This window comes from Neofelis nebulosa, chromosome 4 (genome assembly GCF_028018385.1).
Source record: "Neofelis nebulosa isolate mNeoNeb1 chromosome 4, mNeoNeb1.pri, whole genome shotgun sequence".
In the NCBI taxonomy this organism is placed as follows: domain Eukaryota; kingdom Metazoa; phylum Chordata; class Mammalia; order Carnivora; family Felidae; genus Neofelis; species Neofelis nebulosa.
In genome coordinates, this window is record NC_080785.1 from 118,127,990 (window position 1) to 118,152,033 (window position 24,044).

At 46.0% G+C, this 24,044-nt stretch overlaps 2 protein-coding genes across 10 annotated transcripts in view; one reads left to right on the forward strand and one right to left on the reverse strand.

Annotated features, from left to right (window-relative positions):
* Nucleotides 1–24,044, reverse strand: part of TATDN2 (TatD DNase domain containing 2) — an 83,027-nt gene that overhangs the window by 34,572 nt on the left and 24,411 nt on the right. For 2 of the 3 annotated variants that reach the window (XR_009260709.1, XR_009260708.1), the window contains exon 8: nucleotides 22,996–23,898. The gene's annotated coding sequence lies outside the window, so the exon portion shown is untranslated. Of the gene's footprint in view, nucleotides 1–21,905; nucleotides 23,899–24,044 lie in introns of those variants that run through there. The other variant, XM_058726012.1, reaches the window with a different exon arrangement.
* On the forward strand, nucleotides 8,225–16,805 carry GHRL (ghrelin and obestatin prepropeptide). 7 transcript variants are annotated; one of them, XM_058726018.1, is made up of 6 exons: nucleotides 8,225–11,904; nucleotides 12,336–12,457; nucleotides 12,697–12,813; nucleotides 15,758–15,866; nucleotides 16,010–16,052; nucleotides 16,655–16,805. In XM_058726018.1, the coding sequence occupies exons 2-6, from the start codon at nucleotides 12,350–12,352 to the stop codon at nucleotides 16,668–16,670; spliced, it is 393 nt and encodes a 130-aa protein (XP_058582001.1). In that variant the 5' UTR covers nucleotides 8,225–11,904; nucleotides 12,336–12,349; the 3' UTR covers nucleotides 16,671–16,805. The 7 variants fall into 7 exon arrangements, 6 of the variants coding, with proteins under 6 accessions (XP_058582001.1, XP_058582003.1, XP_058582004.1 ...); XR_009260711.1 differs by having other exon boundaries at nucleotides 15,758–16,052; XM_058726020.1 differs by lacking the exon at nucleotides 16,010–16,052.

The following is a 24,044-nucleotide window of genomic DNA, read 5'->3' on the forward strand; positions in this document are numbered from 1 at the left end:
CTAAAGGAAAAAATACTAAAAAACATAGAAATCAACAGAACAGAAAATCACCTTTTGTAATTTTTAATAAAAAGTGTAGACAACAATAATCAGTGGTACATAACTCCATTATGTGAAAAGTTCATGAGGCTCTCCGTGTTGAAGTGTTGAAGTGAAACTACCAGTTTAGAGAGGCAGGCGGGAGAGGAATAAGTCAGACAATGCCACAAGAAAGTGGTCCACCAAGTCCAGAATGCAGAAACTGTGCAGGACAAATAGCCTGTTGTGTAAAATGCATGAAGGGATGGAAGAGAGGGGCAGGTAGGGGACTGTTGTAGACTAAGAGACTTCATGGACTGGTCAACCAAATGTGAGCTCCGGATGTGAACAAACCAACTGTGTATTTTATCTGTGGAGACACATACTCAAGGCCTTTTTTTTTTTTTTAGTTTATCTATCTATTTAGAGACAGTACATGAACAGAGGAGGGGCAGAGAGGGAAAGAGAAAATCCCAAGCAGGCTCCATGCTGTCAGCACAGAGCCCAACGTGGGGCTCAATTCCACAATGCTGGGATCATGACCTGAGCTGAAATCAAGAGTCAAATGCTCAACCAACTGAACCACCCAGGCACCCCTACATTCAAGTTTTTAAAGCTGAAGTTACACGACTTCTGAGATTATCCCACCCCCCAAAAAAATAATGTGGAGGATAAACAGAGGAAGATGTAAATAAATGTTGAAGCTGATGATGGATGCCTTGAGATTCATTATATTAACATTTTTTATGTGTTTGAGACTTTCCAGAATAAGGTATTAAAATATATGGGGGGGGGGGGGGGTGCTGAATTTTCTGCTCGAGGTAACCAATTATTTTACAATCAGAAAGGAATTGCCTTGAGATACTTGTTAAAATACAGATCCTTGGGAATAGTCAGAAGATGGTTGTGGAGTAGGAGGACCCTAGAATTGCCCCATCTCAATAACATAACCAGATAACTATAAAATCATCCTAAACATCCCAGAAATTGATCTGAAGACTGACAGAACAAACTCCACAACTGAAGGGAGAGAAGAAACCACATCAAAGAAGGAGCAGGAGACATAAATGGCTTTTCTAACACAGAGAAGAAGGCAGAGACTTAGACAAAATGCAAGGACAGGAATTTATCCCAAATGAAAGAATAAGATAAACCCACAGCCAGAGAAAAGAAGAGATCAGTGAGACCCTACCTTAGAGGTATAAGAGTTAAAAAAGAATCAGAGAGGAAGAGTACAATAAATGAGATTAGAAACATACTTGAAGCAATGAATAGAAGGCTGGAAGGAACAGAGAAATGAATTAATGACCTAGAAGACAAGGTAATGGAAAGCAATGGTGCTGAACAAAAGAGAGAAAAATATATACAAAATGAGAACAGACTTAGGGAACTCAATGACTTGTTCAAATGTAGTAACATTCGTATTATAGGAGTCCCAGAAGAAGAAGAGAGAGAAAAGGGGGCAGAAATTTTATTTGAAGAACTAATAGCTGAAAACTTCCATAATCTGGGGAAGGAAATAGACATCCAGATCCAGGAGGCACAGAGAACTCCCATCAAAATCAACAGAAGCAGACCCACACCAAGACATATTGTAATTAAATCTGCAAAATAAAATTTTTAAGCAGTAAGACAAAAGAAGTCATTAACTTATAAGAGAAAACACGTAAGGCTAGCTAGAGATTTTTCAACAGAAACTTAGCAAGCCAGAAAGGAGTGGCATGATATATTCAAAGTGCTGAATGGGAAAAATCTGCCGCCAAGATTACTCTATCCAGCAAGGCTATCATTCAGAATAGGAGAGAGAGAGAGTTTCCCAGAAAGACAAAAACTAAAGGAGTTCATGACCACTAAATTAGCCCTACAAGAAATAGTAAGGAGGACTCTCTGAGTGGAGAGACTAAAAGTGACAGTATAAAGGCAGGAAGCACAAAAGCAGTAAAATGAGTATTTCTCTAAAAATCAGGCAAGGAACTCAGACACACACCAAAAACAGGATATAAAATATAGTAACATATACATACCTAAAACATGGGGAGGAGAGGAAAAAAGAAGGTCTTCAAACTAAAACAACCATAAACTTAATACAGATTGCTATTTGCAGAAGGGGGTTATATATAAACCTAATGGAAACTCTGTATCAAAAAACAGTAGGGGTGCCTGAGTGGCTTAGTCCATTGAGCGTCTGACTCTTGATTTTGGCTCAGGTCATGATCTCATGGTTCATGAGATCAAGCCCTGCTTTGGGCTCTGCACTCATGGCACTGAGCCTGCTTGGGATTCTCTCTGCCCCTACCCCGTTCATGTGTACTCTCTCTCTCTCTTAAAATAAATAAACTTTAAAAAAAAAACCACCAAGGGGGTGCCTGAGTAGCTCAGTCTGCTCAGGTCATGATCTCGCAGTCCATGAGTTTGAGCCCCACATTGAGGCTCTGTGCTGACAGCTCAAAGCCTGGTGTCTGCTTCAGATTCTGTCTCCCTTTCTCTCTGCCCCTCCCCACTCACTCTCCCTCCCTCCCTCCCTCTCTCTCTCAAAAAATAAACATTAAAATCAAAAACAAAAATACTGGGGTGCCTGGGTGGCTCAGTCAGTTAAGCATCTGACTTCAGCTGAGGTCATGATCTCACGGTTCGTGGGTTCAAGCCCTGCACACCTTGAATGTGAATGGACTAAATACTCGAATCAAAAGACACAGGGTGAAAAGATTAAAAAAAAAAAAAAAGAAAAAAGAAACCATTTATATGCTGCCTGTAAGAGACTCATTTTAGACCTAAAAACACCTGCAGATTGAAAGTGAGAGGTTAGAGTTGGGGCGCCTGGTTGGCTTAGTCGGTTAAGTGTGCGGTTGGCTTAGTCGGTTAAGTGTGCAACTTTGGCTCAGGTCATGATCTCACACTTTGTGAGTTTGAGCTCCACATCAGGCTCTCTGCTGTCAGTACAGAGCCTGCTTGGGATCCTTTGTCCCCCTCTCTTCCTGCCTCTCCCGTGCTTGTGCTCTCTCAAAAATAAACATTAAAAAAAATTACACCCCTCTCCCACTCACACTCTCTCTCTCAGAAATAAACAAACATTAAATATTTTTTTTAATTAAAAAAAAAGTGAGGGGATGGAGAAACATTTACCTTGCAAATGGACATCAAAAGAAAGCTAAAATATCAATACTTATATCAGGCAAACTAGATGTTTGTTTGTTTTTATTATTTGAGAGGCAGAGAGTGGGGGAGAGGGGCAGAGGGAGAGAGAGAGAATCTTAGAATCTGAAGCAGGCTCCACATTCAGCATGGAGCCAGACATGGGACTTAACCCCACAACCCTGGGATCATGACAGGAGCTGAAATCAAGAGTCAGACACAACTGACTAAACCACCCAGGAGCCCGTTTATTATTATTTTTTACATAGGCTCCACACTCAGCATGAGTCCAACACAGGGTTTGAACTCACAACCATAAGGTCAAGACCTGAACTGAGATCAAGAGTTGGACACTCAACTGACTGAGCCACCCAGGCACCCCATGGACAAACTAGACTTTAAAACAGAGACTGTAACAAGAGACAAAGATGGGCACTATATAATAATAAAAGGGACAATCCAACAAGATTGTTTATGCACCCAACATGGGAGCACCCAAATAAATAAAACAAGCATAAACAAACTAATTGATAATAATGCAATAATAGGACACTTTAAAACCCCAATTACATCAATGGACAGATCATCTAAACAAAAAATAAACAAGGGAAAAATGGCTTTTGTTTTGGGTTTTTTAAATCTATTTTTATTTCTTTATTTTTAATACTTTGTCAAGTTAGCTAACATACAGTGTATACAGTATAGTCTTGGCTTTGGGAGTAGATTCCTGTGATTCCTCACTTACATACAAACACCCAGTGGTCATCCCAACAGGTACCCTCCTCAATACCCATCACTCATTTTCCCTGCTCTCCCAACCCCCACCCCCATCGACCCTGAGTTTGTTCTCTGTATTTAAGAGTCTCTTATGGTTTGCCTCCCTCTCTGTTGGTAACTTATTTTTCCTTCCCTTCCCCTATGGTCTTCTGTTAAGTTTCTCATATTCAACATATGAGTGAAAACATAGGATACCTGTCTTTTTCTGACTGATGAAATAATAGCTTTGAATGACACACTGCACCAGATGAACTTAAAAGATATATTCAGAACATTCCATCCTAAAACAACAGAATATACATTCTTTTTAAGTGCACATGGAACATTCTCCATAAGAGATCACATATTAAGACACAAAACAGACCTCAACAAATACAAAAAGACTGAAGTCTTACTATGCAGCTTTTCTGACCACAACACCATGAAACTAGAAGTCAACCACAAGAAAAAAATCTGAAAAGACCACAAATACATGGAGGTTAAATAATATGCTACTAAACAATGAAAGGGTCAACTAGGAAATCAAAGAAGAATTTAGCAATACCTAGCAACAAATGAAAATGAAAACATAATGGTCTAAAACCTTTGAGATACAGCAAAAGCAGTTCTAAGAGGGAAGAGCATAGCAATACAGGCCTACTTTAAAAAAACAAGAAAAATCACAAATAAACAACCTTAACTTAACCTTACACCTAAAGGAGCTAGAAAAAGAACAAATAAGCCAGCAGAAGGAAGGAAATAATAAAGATTACAGCAGAGATAAATGATATAGAAACAAACAAGAAAAAAAGCCCAACAGAACAGATTAATGTAACGGATAAACCTCTAGCCAGACTTATCAAAAAAAAAAAAGAACCCAAATAAAATCATAAATGCAAGAGGAGAAATAACCAACACCACAGAAATACAATTATAAGAGAATATTATGAAACACTATATGCCAAAAAATTGGATAACTTACAAGAAATTGATAAATTCCTACCAAAACTGAAACAGGAAGAAATAGAAAACTTGAACACCCTGGTAACCAGCAAAGAACTTGAAATCAATAATCCAAAAACTTCCAATAAACAAAATCCAGGACCAGATGGCTTCACAGGCGAATCTACCGAACATTTAAAGAAAAGTTAATACCTATTCTCCTCAAATTATTCCAAAAATTAGAAAAGGAAGGGAAACTTTCAAATTTATTCTATGAGGCTAGTATCACCCTGATTGCCAAAAACAGATAAAAACAAAACACCACAAAAAAAGCGAACCACAAGCCAATATCCCTAGTGAACCTAGATGCAAAAATTCTCAATAAAATACTAGAAACCAAATCCAGTAATACATTTAAAAATCATTCACCACTATCAAGTAGGATTTATTCCTGGGTTGGAAGTGTGGCTCAATATTTGCAAATCAATCAACATGATACATCACATTAATAAAAGAAAGGCTAAGAACCATATGATCATTTCAAAAGATGCAGAAAAAGCGTATGACAAAGTACAACACCCGTTCATGGTAAAAACTCTCAACAAAGTAGGTTTAGAGAGAACATACCTCAACATAATAAAGGACCTATATGAAAACCCACAGGTAATAACATCCTAACTAGGGGAAGCAGAGAACTTTTCCTCTATAGTCAGGAACAAAACAAGGATGTCCACTCTCACCACTTTTATTCAACACAGTACTAGAGTCCTAGTCACAGCTAATAATAAAAAACAAAAAAAAACAAAGAAATCAGATAATAAAAAGAAATAAAAGGCCTCAAAGTCAGTGAGGACTATTTCACTATTTGCAGATGATATGATTATATGTAAAAACCCACCAAAGACTCCACCAAAAAACTGCTAGCTAGAACTGCTAATGAATTCAGTAAAGTCACAGGATACAAAACCAATGTATAGAAATCTGCTGCATTTCTAATTTTAAGTAGGCACCATGCCCAACATCAGGCTTGAACTTATAACCCTGAGATTACAAGTCATGTGCTCTACCAACTGAGCCATCCAGGCACCCCTGTTGCATGTCTATACACCAATAATGAAGCAGCAGAAAGAAAAGTTAAGGAATCAATCCTGTTTACAATTGTACCAAAAAACACTAAGATACTTAGGAATAAACCTAATCAAAGAAGTGAAAGACCTATACTCTGAAAACTATAAAACACTGATGAAAGAAACTGAACATGACACAAAGAAGTGGAAAGATGTGTGCTGTTCATGGATTGGAAGGATATTGTGAAAATGTCTACACTACCCAAAGCAATCTACACATTTGCAATCCCTACACAATGCAATCCCTATCAAAACACCAACATCATTTTTCACAAAACAAACAATCCTAAAATTTGTATGGAACCATAGAAGACCCCAGATAGCTAAAGCAACCCTGAAAAAGAAAAAGTTAGAGGCATCACAATTCCTGACTTCAAGTTATATTACAAAGCTATAAGTGATCACTTGCACAAGAATAGACAGATTGACCAATATAACAGAATAGAAAACCCAGAAATGAAGCCACGATTATATGGTCAATTAAAATTCAACAAAGCAGGAAAGAATGTCCAATGGGAAAAACAATGTCTCTTCACCAAATAGTATTGGGAAAACTGGACAGCAACATGCAAGTTAATGAACCTGGACCACTTTCTTCCACCCTACACAAAAATAAATTCAAAATGGACTAAAGAGGGGTGCCTGGGTGGCTCAGTCAGTTAAGCATTTGACTTTGGCTCACAGTTCATGAGTTCGAGCCCTGCATCAGCCTGTGCTGCTTCAGATTCTGTGTCTCCCTCTCTCTGCCCCTCCCCCAACTCATGCTCTGTCTCTTTCACTCAAACAAAATAAATAAAACATTAAAAAAAAATTTTTTTAATGGACTAAAGACCTAAATGTCAGTCCCAAACCATAAAAACTCTCGAAGAGAGCACAGGCAGTAATTTTTCTGACAGCAGCCATAGCAACTTCTTTCAAGATATGTCTCCTGAGGCAGGGAAATAAAATAAAAAATAAACTATAGGTACGTATCAAAATTAAAAGCTTCTGCATAGCCAAGGAAACTATCAACAAACCTAGAAGGCAACCTAAGGAATGGGAGAAGATATTTACAAATGACATATCTGATAAAAGATTAGTGTCCAAAATATATAAAGAACCTAAAAATCTCAACACAAAAAAAATGGATAATCCAATTTAAAAATGGGCAGAAGACATGAACAGACACTTCTCCAAAGAAAACACACAGATGGCCAATAGACACATGAAATGTGTTCAACATCACTCATCATCAGGGAAATACAAATCACAAGTGCAAGAATGGCTAAGTCAACAACACAAGAAACAACAGATGTCGGTGAGGATGTGGAGTAAGGGGAACCCTCTTGCACTGTTGGTGGGAATGCAAATTGGTGCAGCCACTGGTGAAAACAGAATGGAGATACCTCAAAAAGTTAAAAATAGAACTACTCTACAATCCAGCAATTGCACTAGGTGTACCCAAAGAATATAAAAACACTAATTCAAAGGGACACATTCACCCTGATGTTTGTAGCAGCTTTCTCTACAATAGCCAAACTATGGAAACAGCCCAAGCCTCCAATGACTAATGAATGGATAATGTGGCACACACACACACACACACACACACTGGAATGTTACTCAGCCATAAAAAAGGATGAAACCTTGCCATCTGCAACAACATGAATGGAGGAGCTCAACAGTATAATGCTAAGTGAAAGAGAGAAAGACAAATACCTTATGATTTCACTCATATATGGAACTTAACAAAACAAACAAGCAAAATGGGGAAAAACAAAAGCCAACAAAGAAACAGACTCTTAACTACAGAGAACTGATGGTTACCAGAGGAGGGGTGGGTGGGGAGATGGGTGAAATAGGGGATGCAGATTAAGGAGGACATTTGTCATGATAAGCACTAGATGTTGTATGGAAGTGTTGAATCACTATACTGTATACCTGAAACTAATATTACTCTGTATGTTGACTAACTGGGATTTAAATAAAAATTTAGGGGCGCCTGGGAGGCTCAGTTGGTTAAGTATCCTACTCCTGATTTCGGCTCAGGTCATAATCTCACAGTTCATGAGATCGAGCCCTGCGTGGGGCTCTGTGCTGCACAGGACATGGAGCCTGCTTGGGGTTCTCTCTCCCTGTCTCTTGCTCTGCCCCTCCCCTACTCACACATTACCCCCCCTCAAAATAAATAACCACTTAAAGTAAATAAATTTTTTTAAAAAATATAAACTCTGGGGCCCCACTTCAGATCAGAATTGGAGGATCAGGTATAAAAATACCCAGTGTCCTTATAAGCTCTGCCACGAATCCAGTGCAGCCCAGCACAGGCCTGCACCCGGAAACTGAGATTAGACAGCCTTGAAGTCCTCATCCTGAGATCCCATGGCTCTTAGTGGTCCCTAGACCATGGCTTTGCTACCGGCAACACACAGAGAATGGCTTCAACACAGGGTGTAGATGGGAGTTCTCTCTGGAGTTTTGAGGGGCCAGTGTACACTAAGGAAGAAACAGGGAAAGGGAAAGGAAGTTATTCCTGGAGGTGGTAGAGTGAAGGGAAGCAGGCCGGTGCCAGATAGACCCTTGCAGGATTAGAGACCAGGGCATATTTTAAGGCTGAGAGCAGAAGCTGTCGGGGAGGAAGATTGAAAGTAGGAGAAACTAACTCTTGGGGCCCTAGCACCATGACGGCAGGACAACGGGAAGCCTCGGTTGGAAAGACCTGGCTCAGACAGCTGGAGGCATGGAAGAGAGCATGGCTAAGCTTGTGGGAGTTGCAAGAATGATACTCATGATTACCTAGAATGGTGCCGTCCAGTACAGCAGCCACAAGCCACATGCAGCTACTAAGCACTGGAAATGAGGCTAGTGTGAGCAGAGATGTACTGGAAAAAGTTTAAGGTGCACTGAATTTTGAAGATTTCGTAAAAAGAAAACCAGGGTCTGGTATCTCATTAAGCATTTTGAAGATTGATTACACATCAAACTGATATTTTAGATTTATTAGATTAAAGAAAATATATTAAGTTGATTTCACTGGGTTTTACATTTCCTAATGAAATTTAAAATACTTATGAGGCTCTTGAGGCTGGCATGGTATTTCTATTGAACAATGCCAACCTAAAAGTATGGAAACCAAGACAAAAAAGAAATCCCACCAGAAAAAAATTTCTATCTATAACCCCATCACCAAAAAATAAAAACCTCTTTCTACAACCCCAAAATCTGCCTCATTCAGACAAGAGGTTTGGCCAAACTGATGAAAAAAAGTGCTACACAAGCCAACTAATTGTCAGTAGAAATGAAAGTGTAGTAGAAAGTGTATAATTTGTTCTCAGACACCATTAACATACAGCAATTAATTCAGAGGTGATGAGTGCTTCCCATCCATTCATTAAGGCAGGCCCGCAAGGCCCCACAATGGGAAAGAAATCACCAGCCAGCAAGCAATCCACAAGAAGCATGTGCAATGAGCACCCGCTAAGTTCTGGGAAAGACACAAGACAGGGAGGGGCCAAACTGGCCTTGAGATGATCCACACTTGAAAGGAATGAGGAAGAAAATGAGCCTCGGGAAAGTCAGTCCTTTCCCTGAGTCACACTGTCTTCCTCCAGACTCCCCTTGGCTCCAATGTGCGTACGTTCCTCACCGCATGCCTGTCTCCGCTTCCATGACTATGAGTGGGCAGCGAGGAAAGTTCTGGGTGTCCCCTGGCTCCTTCCTCAACAGTTCTGACATCCATCAGATGTTCCTCCCTCCCCCTACCAGCCTCGACTCTGTGGTATGTGGTTAGGGTCATTCCCGACACACTGGCCACCTCTCTGTCCCCCAAAGATAACAGAGCGAGCAGGGTGTTTGCTGGCCGGTAGCCTTATCTAGGATCAACACTGGCAGCTCCTGCATCCGGATTAGGCAGAGGCTTCATGTCTTAGCAGGTGCCTGGTCACCATAGTTGGGTCTGTGAGGGCTTCTGTTTGGCTTTCCTTTTGGGAAAGGGGCTCTGAAAAAGCTGCAAATCTTCTCCAAGAACTCCAGATTTGTCCACACCCAGGAGCCAAGAGATCTAAGCTCAGGTGGCTGACAAGGGGGAAGGCCTCCTGGAAACATGCTCACATTCTGCTGGGGCTAAAGGAGGGATTCCAGCCCTTATGGCAATCTGGCAATGAGAGGTTTTCCATGAAAAGGTACTTAGTCCCCCACCTTCTACTAAGGGGCTTAGTCCAGACCCTCCCGTGCCTCCACTGTCCCTAGAGACTCTACAAGGGTCCAGTGCCCCCTTTAAGTCAGGTGGCCAGTCATTTGATGATCAGCCTTCTATTGCCTTGATAGCCTAACTGCATCCCCTGCCCCAATCCCACCCCTCTCACAGCAAGATTTTTCTGGAATCCCAGGTTTGCTGTGCAATCAGGATGGTCTATCAGGGAAGACACTGACCTAGCAGCCAGGAACCTGGGAAGCCAGCATCTGCCACTGAAGGCTGTGTGGCTTTGAGGGGACTGGGGCCTTTTTGGTGTTCAGGGTTCCTTCCAGTGAAATCAAAGCTCAGCCTCCCAGCTCTTCAAGGTCTTCCCAACTCTTGTATTCTACAATCCTGTCACTCCTCTGTTCAAGAACCTTCCGGGGCCTCCCTCCTGCAGAAAACGCCCAAATTCCTTGAGCTAGCAAGGCCTTCAAGGCCGTGTATAACCTGACCCAGAACCATCTTCTAGGCCTCTCCTGATGACACCCTCCCCCCCGCCCACAGACACCCTCATCCAAGGCAGCCAACTTTCTAATCTTTACCCCAAACGCTCTACATACACCCACGCCTTCTGTTCACCTTTGCTCACACCGGGTGATGCCCTCCCTTCCTTTTTCACCTTCTGCCTGTTTCAAGGAGCCCTTCCTGATCTCCCAGCTCTGAGCCCCTGAGCCCCAGCACGAAGAGAGTTCCTGCTCAGAAATGCTACAATTTCTGTGGAGGCAACTCATTTAGCCCTTAGGAGTCACTGCCTGGGCATCCAATTAGATGAAGCTCTCCAGACAGGGAAGGATTCCCCTGTGATGTTAATTAACTCCTCATCCAAGAACGTGTGACCACAGCATACACTTGCAAATCCCACTGGCCAGAACAGAAGGGGCAGTCATGTGCATGACACCTCAGAAGATTTTCACATCCATCACCTCATGTCATCCTCAAAGCCACTCTGAGGAGCGGCTCTGACACAAGGCAGATTACTAGTCATCTGCCTGGGGCCCATCACCCTGGGAGTAGTCACCTGTGCCAGCACTGGGCCATAGCTCTTCTCCCTCCAGGGCCAGTCTGTTCCCTCTCAGAACGTGGCTAGGGGAAGGGAGACAAGGCAAGACGTCAGGAAACACCAAGGCAAACCGACGCATTCTGGAAACGATCCCCACGCCTCCTCCTCTGAAAGGACGGTCAGGAGCCTGTGTCACCGTCCCTCCCAGCAAACTCCTCATTCTATCATGGCACTTCCCTGCTTGGGGAAGCATGAAACTTTCCGGAGTCAGGATCCCTATGAGCTCCAGAGGTTTGTGGAAGCCAAAGCAGCATCAGTCACAGAAAATAACATGTTGGGGCTGGAAAAACTCTTAAAAATCTGGTAACCATCACCTCATTCTAGCCAGGAAAAAGAGGAATTTCAGAAGGGGAGTATGCAGAGCAGCAGAGAACAGCAAAGCTGACCTGGATCCCTGAGCCGCCTCCCCCCTCCCACCTGGACCAGAGTTGGGACCACTTGGTGACAGCTGGAGCAGGTGCCAACGCAGCAATCTCTCCGAGCATGTGACCTCCACTGCTGATTTCTACCCAGAGGACACGAGCATATGAGTTCCCAAAGAATGTAAAGCAGCCACAGGAAGTTAGGAAGGGGTTGCTAGTTTAAAACAAACACAGGGCTTCCTACATAAGGACCAGACAGCTACCGGGCACCACTTCCACCAGGAACCCCAGGTAGGTACTCTCTCTCTACTCTTCGTGTGTGGGTTTATGGGTTTAATTTACTGTGACTGCTGGCCATTCACAGGCCCAACTGAACAAAGGGGAGGCTGCACAACGTGGGGCGGCTGGAGCCCCCCAAGCCCCCGTATCCCCCGGGGACCCTGCTGGCCCAGCTTCATGATCCTTCATTAAGAAATTCAGCACAAGCTCCCTGGGGCCCAGGACAAACATGGGGAGTCTCACTGCTCAACAGCCTGGGAATAGAGGGCACACATCCTTTAATTCGCTTCTACCTGGGGCAGTGAACAGAGGGAGCCCCTCTCTCAGGGGTAGGAAGAGCTTCTCTACTCTGCAGTGACATCCCAGGGCCAAGTCCCCTCACCAGATCTGGGGTACAGGGAGACAGGGGAGGGCCCACTGCCTGGAGACCATCTGTCCTCCAGGCCCACCTGACACCATGCCCTCCCCGGGGACCGTGTGCAGCCTGCTGCTCTTCAGCGTGCTGTGGGCAGACTTGGCCATGGCAGGCTCCAGCTTCCTGAGCCCCGAACACCAGAAAGTACAGGTAAGATGTCTCCCCACAAAGCCCCACATTCGAATTGGGATATCTCATCCCAGCCTTGCCATGTAGCTGCCAGCTGTGTGACCTGGGCAGTGGCTCAAACTCTCTGGGCTTCAGCTATCTCCAAGAGCACAAAGGAGGAATCTGGGTCTGACCATAGGTTCACACCTCACTCTGCTTCCAGAAGTATACGGGGGAGAGGGAGAGGGTTGGGGCCCTAAAAAGAGAATACCTCTTTCCAGCAGAGAAAGGAATCCAAGAAGCCACCAGCCAAACTGCAGCCCCGAGCTCTAGAAGGCTTGATCCACCCAGAAGACACAAGTCAAGTGGAAGGGGCAGAGGATGAACTAGAAATCCGGGTTGGTTCCTCTGCAGTTTTATGCTTTTGTGGCAGTGGACGGGAGGAGGGAGGAGGGCAGGCTATGAACAGGGATCCACCTACCGACTACTTACGAAATGTAAAATAGCACAAAACAGTTGACCCTGAACTGGCTCCAGGTCTTTTCCCATCAGGAGGCAGATGTCTAAGAGAAAGGACTTTGCTACAACAGAACGGGACAGGACCAGAGCCATGAGCAGGACAGCAGGGGTGCTAGCTGACACCAGATGATTTCAAAGGGGAGCCAGCACGCATGTTGCCAAGACAGCCAGCGAGAGTCGGCTGGTCATGGACTGAAGGCATTTCCCCACAGAAAACTCGTGGCCTCTGGGCCTCTCCAGCCTTTCCTGGGGCTGGAGTGTATGCAGACAGCACCCTGGACAGGCCAGCTACCGCCAGCCCATCTCTGGTGGCCCCTCACCAACCCCCATCTGTAGACAACGACAGGATCGGTGGGGCTTATCGTGGCTCCGACAAATCCTGTCCGAGGTGAGAAGCAAGCTTGGAAATAAAGAGAACATGAGGACAGAGAGGGAGTAAAGGGATTTTGTAGGGGTTCTCTATGCAACTTTCCTGAAAGGCTGGCTGTGGTTAAGGCGATGGTTCTGACAAGCATTCAGATGACAGACGCCTCCATGCAGAGGAACCAGAATTCCCCTGGGAGAGTCCTTAATTATCGCACTGCTTGTGTCTATTGATTGGGATCTCATCTGCAAACTGTCTTTCCCTTATCGCACACCATTTAATCTCTACAACAACCTGTGAGGTAAGTAGGGCTGACATTATTGCCCTTGTGGTAGAGACAAGGAAAAGAAGTTCAGACAGGTGAGCACACGTGCCTGACACGCCACAGCCAGTGTGTGGCAGAGGCGGGACCTGCAGTCACGGCTGACTCCAGCTCCCAAGACCCCTTCCCCTCACTGGTCTGGCAAACGGAGCATGCACAGTGGCCCAAGAACACCTCTCCCTGGTCTCTTCTGGCCCGAGAAGCTGGAGTGTGTCCTGCCTTGGCCTCCCTCCCTCCCGCCAGCTTCTTCTAGCAAAGGATGAGCTCCCAACCCCTGCTCTCGGACGCTCAGCAGAACCAAGGGGTGCTCTCAAGTGCCTCCTCCACACCACATGTGAGAGCCCCATTCGATTCCTACAAATCCTCAAACCAGGGAATTTCCTGGTGAGACCGGCAGCCCCTGTGGCTGACACTCACCCCAGCCGGGCTAATGCTCAGTTTGCCCAGACAGGGAAGAGGTTTCAGTGGCTTGATGACTCAAGTCAGAGATGGGATGACCAGAAGTTTCCAGTTCCCACAAAGGCTGGCCTTGGAAGAGGTGGACTGTGCTGCCTCAACTAGAACCCGAAATCTGGAGCTGACAGAGGTGGGGAGGCCTGCATCCCTGGCTGCAGGGCTCTGGACCTACTGCCTGAGCCCTTCCTGCACTGGGGCTCCACTTGTCCCATCCCGGGTCCCCACCATCCCCCAGACACGTTCCTCCTGGAATCGGCTTTCAGAGCCGTAAGACTTTTGAGACCAAGTCCTGTCCTTTCCCCCGGCGCCCCCCATCCCTGACAGAACTCATGAGGCACTGAGGCCAAATGGGCCTTTTCAAGTCACCAGAAGCAAACCTCCCCATCAGCAGTTGCCATGTGGCCGCCCAGTTCCGGGTGCCCTGCCAGCCAGCAGGCCCCCAGACCCATGCTCATGTGGTTCCCAAGAAGTCTATTCAGGTCACCTGTCAGCCACAGGATGGAAGAGAAAGAAATAATTGCCCATGGGAGAGAACAGACGGGCCAAAGTTTCCTAAAATATCAATCATGTCCTTCCCCACTCTCTCCACCTCCACAGTGGAGACGAGGAAGGTCAGTTTTTTCAACAAGCAGCTATTTGTTTTTCTCACAACCTCTTGGAGCACATCTGCTCATGTGTGAAATGAGAATGACGGCGGTACCTGCTGGCAGAGAGGCCCGGAGGACTGCACCCGGCGCGGAGGCAAGGCCTTGGGCCAGCCTGGCGGAGACAAGGGGGCTCCATGCTGGGCGTCACTGCAGCCCTGGACTGGACGAGGCTCCAGGGCAGGCGGCAGAAGGACCAATGACCAAAGGCTCCCTCCCACCACCAGGATCCCCTCAGTGACTTGTTCAGACATCTCGGTGACCAGCATGCAGGTTGCCAGGTACCAAGGCAGCTACTAGAGGAACAGAGATAACGATACAGTCTGCTCTTAAGTAGGGGAATCCATGATGTGGCTGCAAACAGAGCTCTTCCCCATTTACCCAAAGCTGAGCTTCAATAAATCATTTGCTAGAGTGCTGACAGAGCTGGGAAAATAGGGTGCTCCCCTGGAGAAGGGAAGAGACAGAGGCACAGAAAGAAGGGAGCACTTGGCTCAGAGCATCTTTCCAGGCAAAGGTCAGCTTCTTGTCTAACTTCCCATGGAACAAGGAAAGACCTGTGCCCAGGAGAGGAAGAATGGCTGGGAGAGGAGGTGGGGGCAGATGAGGGGCAGGGACCACCACCCGGGCTACTGCTAGGACACTGGCGAGACCCACTGTCCTCCCGGTCTCCCTACTGGAGTCTGAAATTCTACCACTGGCAACCTCAAACTTAGGTCTTCCAAAATTACAAGGGGGAGTGGGAGCAATCTCAGGAACCCCATAGCTTTTATGAGCAACCTCACTAGAGGTAAGCAAAGAGTACAAGGTAAGTCTGAAGATGGCAGGGGCGGGAAGAACAGGCCTAAGAAGGTGAGTAATCTGGCTGAGCGGCCTCTCACTGGCACCTGCTGGGCCCGCACACCCTCCTCCCTCCCTGTCCCTGTGATGAGACCCGGAGAGCCCAGGAAATCCTTTGGGAGGTCTGTGTGTTTGGGGCAGAGGTGGGAGGGTGTGACCTCTGACACTTCCTGGGTCTTCCCCACCCCTCCTCCTAGTTCAACGCCCCTTTTGATGTTGGAATCAAGCTGTCAGGGGCTCAGTACCACCAGCATGGCCAGGCGCTGGGGAAGTTTCTTCAGGACGTCCTTTGGGAAGAGGCCGATGGTAAGTCATTGCCCCAGTCAGGTCACTTCAGTCTCCATGGAGTCCCAAATGGAGCTCAGCCTATGGGTGACACAAGAGAAGTTTTCTTCCCCTACCACTGCCTCACAAAGAGCTTCTAATTCTTCCTTCCCAAATGTCTGCAGGAGAGCAGACTGGGCTGGGATTTCCAAGTGGCTCAGAAGAGAGGTGAACACAGTCTTTGTATTTCAAGAGCACGCTCGCTATGTTCCAAGAACTAGCACACTAACTTTGGGGCCCAGGGAACCCCAATATCCTAACCATAAAATGCAGCTAACACTCACTGTGAGTGCATAAAATTATACCTTTATTATATAACTTCACCTCGTGAACAAAAGGAATTAGTGCTATCATCAGAATAGGCTCTTCTGCAGCCAGTGAAGCAGATTTCTTGCTTTTGTTCTGAATCCCTTCTTGGCTTATAAAAACAAACCATTCAATTTGTTCCTGGTCACGGGGGCCAACACCTGTCTTTGGAAGCACATTACAACCTGCAAAGCACTTCCCTAACTAACACGGTGTTACCCTGTACGCCCACCAACCACATGAGGTAGGCAGGGAGCATGGCACTTACCTGGGGGGTGCAGAGAAGGAAACCGAGGCTCGGCTTTTAGGTGACAAGATCAACTCACACAGTCCACACGCCAAGGCCAATGCCTCCTCCCCGCATTACAACACACTACCTCCGACATCGCCATTGTGGAAGAAAAGCCGTCTATGATGGCACTGGCAGGACAGTGGACACTGAATTTTGACCTCTTCCTTTTCAGAGGTCCTGGCAGATGAGTGATCATCCACTAGAACGACCCACTTGCTTTCCTCCCAACCTGACAGCACCCACCTGGCTTTTAAACTGTTTCTGCAACAACACCCAGTTCTGAGTGGTACTAGCTTAAGAGGTGAATAAACATTCATGCTGTATGCCGAACGTTCAAAATGGAAATTTATTTCACCAGAGGAAAACTTCACATTTCATTGAAAAAAAAATTTTTTTTTAATCTATGGTCAGTACGAAGAGCAAGGAGGGATAGGTAGTAAGGCAGGTGTGCATACTTAGGAAACCAAGAGAGGGAGGGGAGAAGAAAGGGAGGGAACAGAAGACAGTTTTTTTTTTTAAATACCACAGCTTCCTGAGCACAGTGAAGTTACAATGAGAGCTATTTAGCAATCAGCAAGGATGGGGGACCAGGAAACTTCAGGTGACATTATCAGAGCCAACATCCACTGAAGTGACATCCAAGATCAGAACAGGATCCTGGGAATGTGAAGGCATGAGTATGAAGTTATACATAACTGGGGTGCTTACAACGGCCACTGCTAGACAGGGCTGAAATAACCATTTCTCCTTCCACCCTGTCCTCTCCCGAAAAGACACGGCAAAGCAGATGCCACCTCACGTAGGCCAGGCTGGGCACTGCCTCGGGGTACTTCGCTGATACCAGGCAGGTGTTCCTAAACACTTTCAACTCCAGCTCACAGCTGAATTGAGACTTGATCCTTAAGTTCCACAACTTAGTTCCACCAAAGATACCAGCCTTCTCGGGAGGAATGTCAGTTATCAGTGATTTACACTTCCACGTAAAACGTGTGAACTGTCTTTGAGGAGCTGGTGATGACAGATGATGCGTGAATCACTAAGGAGAGAAAAAGGTAAAGAACGAGGAGGCTCCAAATATAAGCACTGCCAATACCTATTAGAAACATGTAGGCCGACCCTCTGCACGGAGTTGGGGTAACATGCAGAGCCCGGAAAAGCCTTTATCAGGGTGCTGGAGGAGCCACGTATCTTCTCGAGTAAAACTATCATCACCTGGCACTGAAGGCACAGCCCCACTGGCACTAACCACTGATCACACTTGGCAGGCACACTGAAATCCAACTGCCACCCTCAGCAACGAATACCACGTGCACCCTGGAACATCACCATCATCTGAGAACCTCTTAGAAATGCAGAATCTTGACCCAACTGTACCAGGATCTGTATTTTAACAAGATCCTTGGGCTAATAAACAGCTTATTTAAAGGGGCTGAGAGACAACTGGATCCTATTCAATTCAGGCAGGAGAGCACACAGTAGAACCAGATCACCCACTCGGCACAAACTGGTGTTGATTCTCATAAGAAAATCTCATATAAAACTTCTGAAAATTCACACCTGGCCAGGTGATATCCTCAACAGAACTGAGAAAACATCATGCTCACTTACCTCCTCCCATTTCTCTAGCCCCAGTCTTGCCGTCATGTCCATCCCTTATGCCTACCACACACACATACTTGCGTCTCCCAGAGGTCTAGACACTGACTATATGACTACATGGGCACTTTGCACACCAAATCTTTGCTTCTGAAAGCATCTACCTCTAAACCTCAGTAGTAAGATTGAAAAGCATTATTCACCATATAAAGAATTTAAGGTACTGGTGAACACAGTGGGAGAAGAGAGGGAAGAGGGAGAAAGGCAGTAGAAATGCAGGGAAATGACCTTCCTCAGCCTCCAGATGGCCACCCCCTAGGCACTGATGTAGAGACTAGCACACTGTCCTGGAAATTAGCCACATCCTTAAGCTCTATAACTTAGTAGGGGTGCAACTCTTATCATCACTAACCAGGCCCATGGCCCTTTTTTTTTTTTCTTCCTAGAAGTGAGTCACTTACATATAACACCCAGTGTCCTCTTTAATGCCCATCACCCCTTTAGCTCTTCCCCCCGCCCCCCCGCCACCCAACACCCCACCACCAACCCTCAGTTTGTTCTCTGTACTTGGCAGTCTCTTACGGTTTGTTTCCCTGTTTTTATATTATTTTTGCTTCCCTTCCCTTATGTTCATCTGTTTCGTATCTTAAATTCCACATGAGCAAAATCATGGGATATTTGCCTTTTTCTGACTTATTTTGCTTAGCATAATACACTCTAGTTCTATCCATGTTGTTGGGAATGGCAAGATTTCATTCTTTTTCATCACTGAGTAATATTCCATTAAATATATATACCACATCTTTATCCATTCATCTGTCAATGGACATTTGGGTTCTTTCCATACTTTGGCTATTGTCGATAGTGCTGCTATAAACATTGGGGTGCACGTACCCTTTCGAATCAGCATTTTGGTATCCTTTGGATAAATAGTGCAATTGCTGGGTTGTAGTATAGTTCTGTTTTTAATTTTTTGAGGAACCTCCATACTTTTTCCAGAGTGGCTGTACCAGTTTGCATTCCCACCAGCAGTGTAAAAGGGTTCCCCTTTCTCCACATTCTCACCAACATCCATTATGGCTTGAGTTGTTCATGTTAGCCATTCTGACAGCTGTAAGGTGGTATCTCATTGTGCTTTTGATTTGTATTTCCCTGATGAGTGATGTTGAGCATCTTTTCATGTGTCTGTTAGCCATCTGGATGTCTTCTTTGGAAAAGTGTCTATTCATGTCTTCTGCCTACTTTGTCACTGGATTATTTGGTTTTTTGGGGGTGTTGAGTTTGGTAAGGTCTTTATAGATTTTGGATACTAATCCTTTATCTAATACGTCATTTGCAAGTATCTTCTCCCCTTCCGTCGGTTGCCTTTTAGTTTTGCTGACTGTTTTCTTCACTGTCAGCCCTCTTCTCAATAGCCAGAGGGGGATCCAAGGCTCACACATGGTCAAAGTGGCTTAGGAAGGCAGCTGGCAACCCAAGAAGCATGCATGGATTGAGCTCAAGGCAGCATGGGTGTCAGGCCATGAGGGGAATACGGTCACCTGATGCTTCCAAAACAAAGACAAGGGCTTACTCCTCTTGCAAAGGACTCACAAGCACTCTCCCACTTACCTAGGTGATTTGTGGAAGAAACACATGCTGGGGGGTACGGGAGTGGACATTACAGAGGACACTTGTTGGATGAGCACTGGGTGTTATACTGAAGTGATGAATTATGGGAATCTACTCCTGAAGCCAAGACTACACTGTATGTTAGCTAACTTGAGAATAAAAAAAAATAAGTTGAGTGAATGACAAAAAGAAAAGAAAAAGAAAAGAAGTAGATGCTGAGCACCCACTGTGGAACAAGTACTCTCACTCCTGGGCCAGGGAGCATGATGTGATGCAAAGCTAGGACCTTCAGCCTGACCCAAATTTGAATCCCAGAGGTATGATCCAGACCAAGACAATGAATTTCTCAGGCTCATCGCACGTAAAACACCTATTTCCCTGGGTCACTGTCAAGACTGAACACAGTATCCCCCACACGGACACCAGGCACATAGCAGGCATTCATTTATTCGAACCATCACCATTTACTGCATGCCTGCTGTGCACCAGGCATTGTTCTATAAACTTATATGTACTCAACGTAGTCGCAGTTAACTTGCACAAGCCCACTTAAGAGGGAGAAAACAGAAGTTCAGAGAAGTTAGTAACTTTCCAAAGTCAACCAGCAAATCTGTTGCTGACTCCTATCCAGAGCTATGGTACCTGGGTTTATCTTTAGTCCCTGCTTCCCTTGCCTGACTGCGTACAATCCAAGGGGCTTCTTTTGTTTTTCATTTTCCTTCATAATACATCGAAGTGGGGTGAGGACAATTTCAAGTCAACAACTGACAAATAAAATTTAGCAGAGGAAACACTTGAGAAAATGTAGCATTTCCAAAATGGTCCTAGGTCAGCCTTTAAAAAATTTTTTTAATATTTATTTTGAGAGAACGAGCACGCACAAACAGGGGAGTGGCTAGAGAGAAGGAGACACAGATTCCCAGTGAGGCTCCGCACCATCACTGCAGAGACCGATGCTGGGCTCAAACTCACAAACTGTGAGATTATGACTAGGTCAGCTTTCTTAAACCCATGCCTCCATGCATCATTTAATGATGCCACTAGCTTAAGTTTCTCTGAAAGAGCATGTATTTATCCCTGGGGGAAGCGACATATTTGCTGGGGGAAAAAAATCCTCCTTATAAAAAACTTTGGTTTTGGAGCATAAAAAAAAAAACTTTTTATAATATACCTGCTACCTTAGTACAGTAACATGTATTTAACTTACTATACACTTATAGGTGTGTGCTTAGACATTCATCTGACAGCGTGCAAACGTAAGAATGAAGACCCACACTTAGTTACCTTCTTTAATCTGGATACGCCCCCAACCATCACTGACGAACGAGCGCTCACTGTGATCCAGGGGCTGGCCGGCCACTGACCAATACTTCAGCCATCTCTGTTTGATGCAGTCTGTTCCGTCACTATGTAGCTCAGTGGCCATTTGCCCTTATTTTATAAAACTGATGCAAACGTGAACGTGCTGACGGTAAACAATTAGTAACTGGTCCCAAACTTAATACAGAGGAAAAGATGGAAGCACCACAAGAGCCGAGAGCAGCAGATTTCTAGCCACAAATAGGACTACCCCTGAGCAGATGCCATCAACCGTGTGCTCTCCTGGGAAGGAATGGAGGAAACAAAGTGATGGAATTATGCTGAAGATGCATCATCGATGACCGTGTCTCGAACGAGGCATCAGCACAGGCGTCAAATCAGCACAGGCATCTGTAGCATTCTTGGAACACAGCCTTCCTTTTTACAGGCTTACTTCTGGCTTGTGCACTTGTGTTCAGTAATACCTTGGCACAAAATTAGAGGACCGACTGAAAGTAGTGACACAGAATTTCCTCCCAAGTTTGCCCAGAGGCATCAGAGGAGGCCATAGTCCAAAGACTCACCTCACTACAACAGATCTGTCAACACTACCCTTGTGTACTCCGTTTCTCCTACTGCAGTGCTCCGGGGGGAGAAAGGAAAAGCAAAGATCTGTGTACTGCTAAGCAGCAGTACATCGGAATTCCCAGGCAGTAAAATGGGTTAATGTTCGAGGGCAGCAGAACTCTGAAGAAGGAAGGTACCAGGTATTCTTATTACCAGTTTAATTTTGCAGAGACATAACATGTATACCCGAGAATTTCTCCCCAACTTTGGATTCTCAGGTTACAAGGCTGGGCAACAACTTGATTGTTATCACTCTGAGAAGTGTAACCAACCACAGAGGGCACGGGAGCTGGCTGAAGACCCATCACTTTATTTTCAGAAAGAGATGGCCAAAAGGGGCAGGGGGACATACAGAGGCATTCCGGCAGCACAGCAAAAACAATCAAGTCAGCCATCAAGTCAAAAACAATGCCCACCAGCTTTCACCGCCCACACAAGTCATGTTCCACTGTGTAACAGCACAGAAATGATCATCTTAAACCCTAGAGATGAGAGTACATAGCACCTTGTGCTTTACCTTGGCAGGGAGACTGCACAGGCTCAGAGACATCCACTTAGTCATCACTTTTAGCCCTCTAGCACAGGACCACTCCGCTTCCAGTGCAGCGAGTATTGACTGACAGGGCTTGTTGTAAAGGAGGTGTACAGGCTGCAGTTCACTTGCGGGACAACAGAGCGCTCTGAAATACTTAGTCCTCCAAGCAGGACAGCAAGCCCCCGATTCCCCGCGTTGGCAAACTGGAGGCACAGACAATGCCACGCAGCTGAGCCATGGAAGGCCAACAGTGAATCAAGGCCTGCTTCCCAGGCCAGTGACACGTGCACCAGGCCAAGACAGAAACACCAGCTATGAAACGTTAAGTCCATTCCCTTTCAGCTTACGAGGCTCAAATGCACCTTCCAAAAACCCCTAGAGAAATCCAGCATTAAGTGATGGATTTCACGAATTAAGCTACTGGCCTCCAAGAAATAGACAAGGGACTGAAGGTGTCCCGTCTTACTGTGGGAGATTGGGGTAAAGGATCCTTTTGGACAAAGTGCAGAGTGTCCTCACACTTAACCCTCAACCATTAGAACCTTCCAGGGCCTGTAACAGATATACCAGGCAGGGAGCAGAGCACAGCTTAGAACCTGACGACCCAGCCTCTCAAAAGTCAAAGGAGAGGCGCTCACTTCCAACATGGGAGAAAGGACACAGATGAGGCAAAGGCAAGGGAGAGAGAGCCCTGGGAGGGGACTGAAAGGCAGAGACACCAGGCCTGTTTGTTCGGCATAAGCAACACCATCGCTTCTCGGCCTTTTGGCTAAGATCATGTGCGGCAAAAGCAACACCATGGCTGAGCAGCCCCAACAGAGTTCTGAAGAATTAAACTGGTTTACCTCTCAACCCGGGTGGGGCACATAAGGGGCTGTTACATGGGATGAAACAGAAGTATTCTTGGTCCAGTGTTCCAGGAGAATGGGGCAAAAATGGAGCAACAGGCAGGTGGGACGTCCCAACAGCAGACTAGCAGGTCGCATCTGCTGCAAACTGAACCCTTACCAGATGAACACAACCGAGCTGTAGCCCTGGGGGCATCGGTAAGCAGAAACACCTTCTCAGGGGTCCTCTTCCTCCCAAAGGCCTCCTCCTGGAGTCCCCCAGTCTGTCCAGATCCCCATTGGCCAGGACTTCCCCCGGACAGTGAGCGTCCCCCGCCCCTCCAGACCGATGGCAGAAGAACCAGTGAGACGAGCAGCCAAGGTCTTCCACTCATGCTGAAGAAGAGCTGAGGCAGCAGCGGGGACAGCCGAACCGAAGCATTATCCAGGGAAAGAAGGGGAGGACTTCTCGGTTGAAGGACCATAAACCTCCGAGACAAGGCTCCAGTTAACGTCCCCCAGAGGAGGTTTCCCACTTGGGAGTTCATCTTTATATCGGAGACCCAGGAGCTGAGTTACACACACACAGGTGCTCAGACGAGTAGGAGAGGGTCTGTGAAGACTGCTCAAAGTCGCAGGCTGCAGAGCATCAGGACTTGGAGTGGCGAACTCGCTGCGCCCTCCTCTCAGCCCCTTCCTGCGTCACTGACTGCCCTGGGAGGTAGACCCTACCTGCGCCTTGCTCCACGCTGCTCCCCACCCCACCCCCCAGCCGGAAGTAGAGCTTTAGGACGGGGCTTCGAGGCAAACATCCTGTCCTGGTTTCCTCCGTTCCAAGGGGCTCTCTTCAGACACATCCCTGACCTGGGACATACAGGCAGAGAGCAAACCAGCCCATCTTCTGTCAGGCCACTGGTTGTCCTGGAGGGGTGGGGAGAGAAAAGGAAGAAGGTCCCAAACCAAGTTCACTCAAGACAGATCAGGCTAAATGCTCACCCTATGTTCTACATTCTCTCCAGTAAGAAGATGCAGAGAAACCAATTTTTGTCCTGATTTTTAAAAAACAT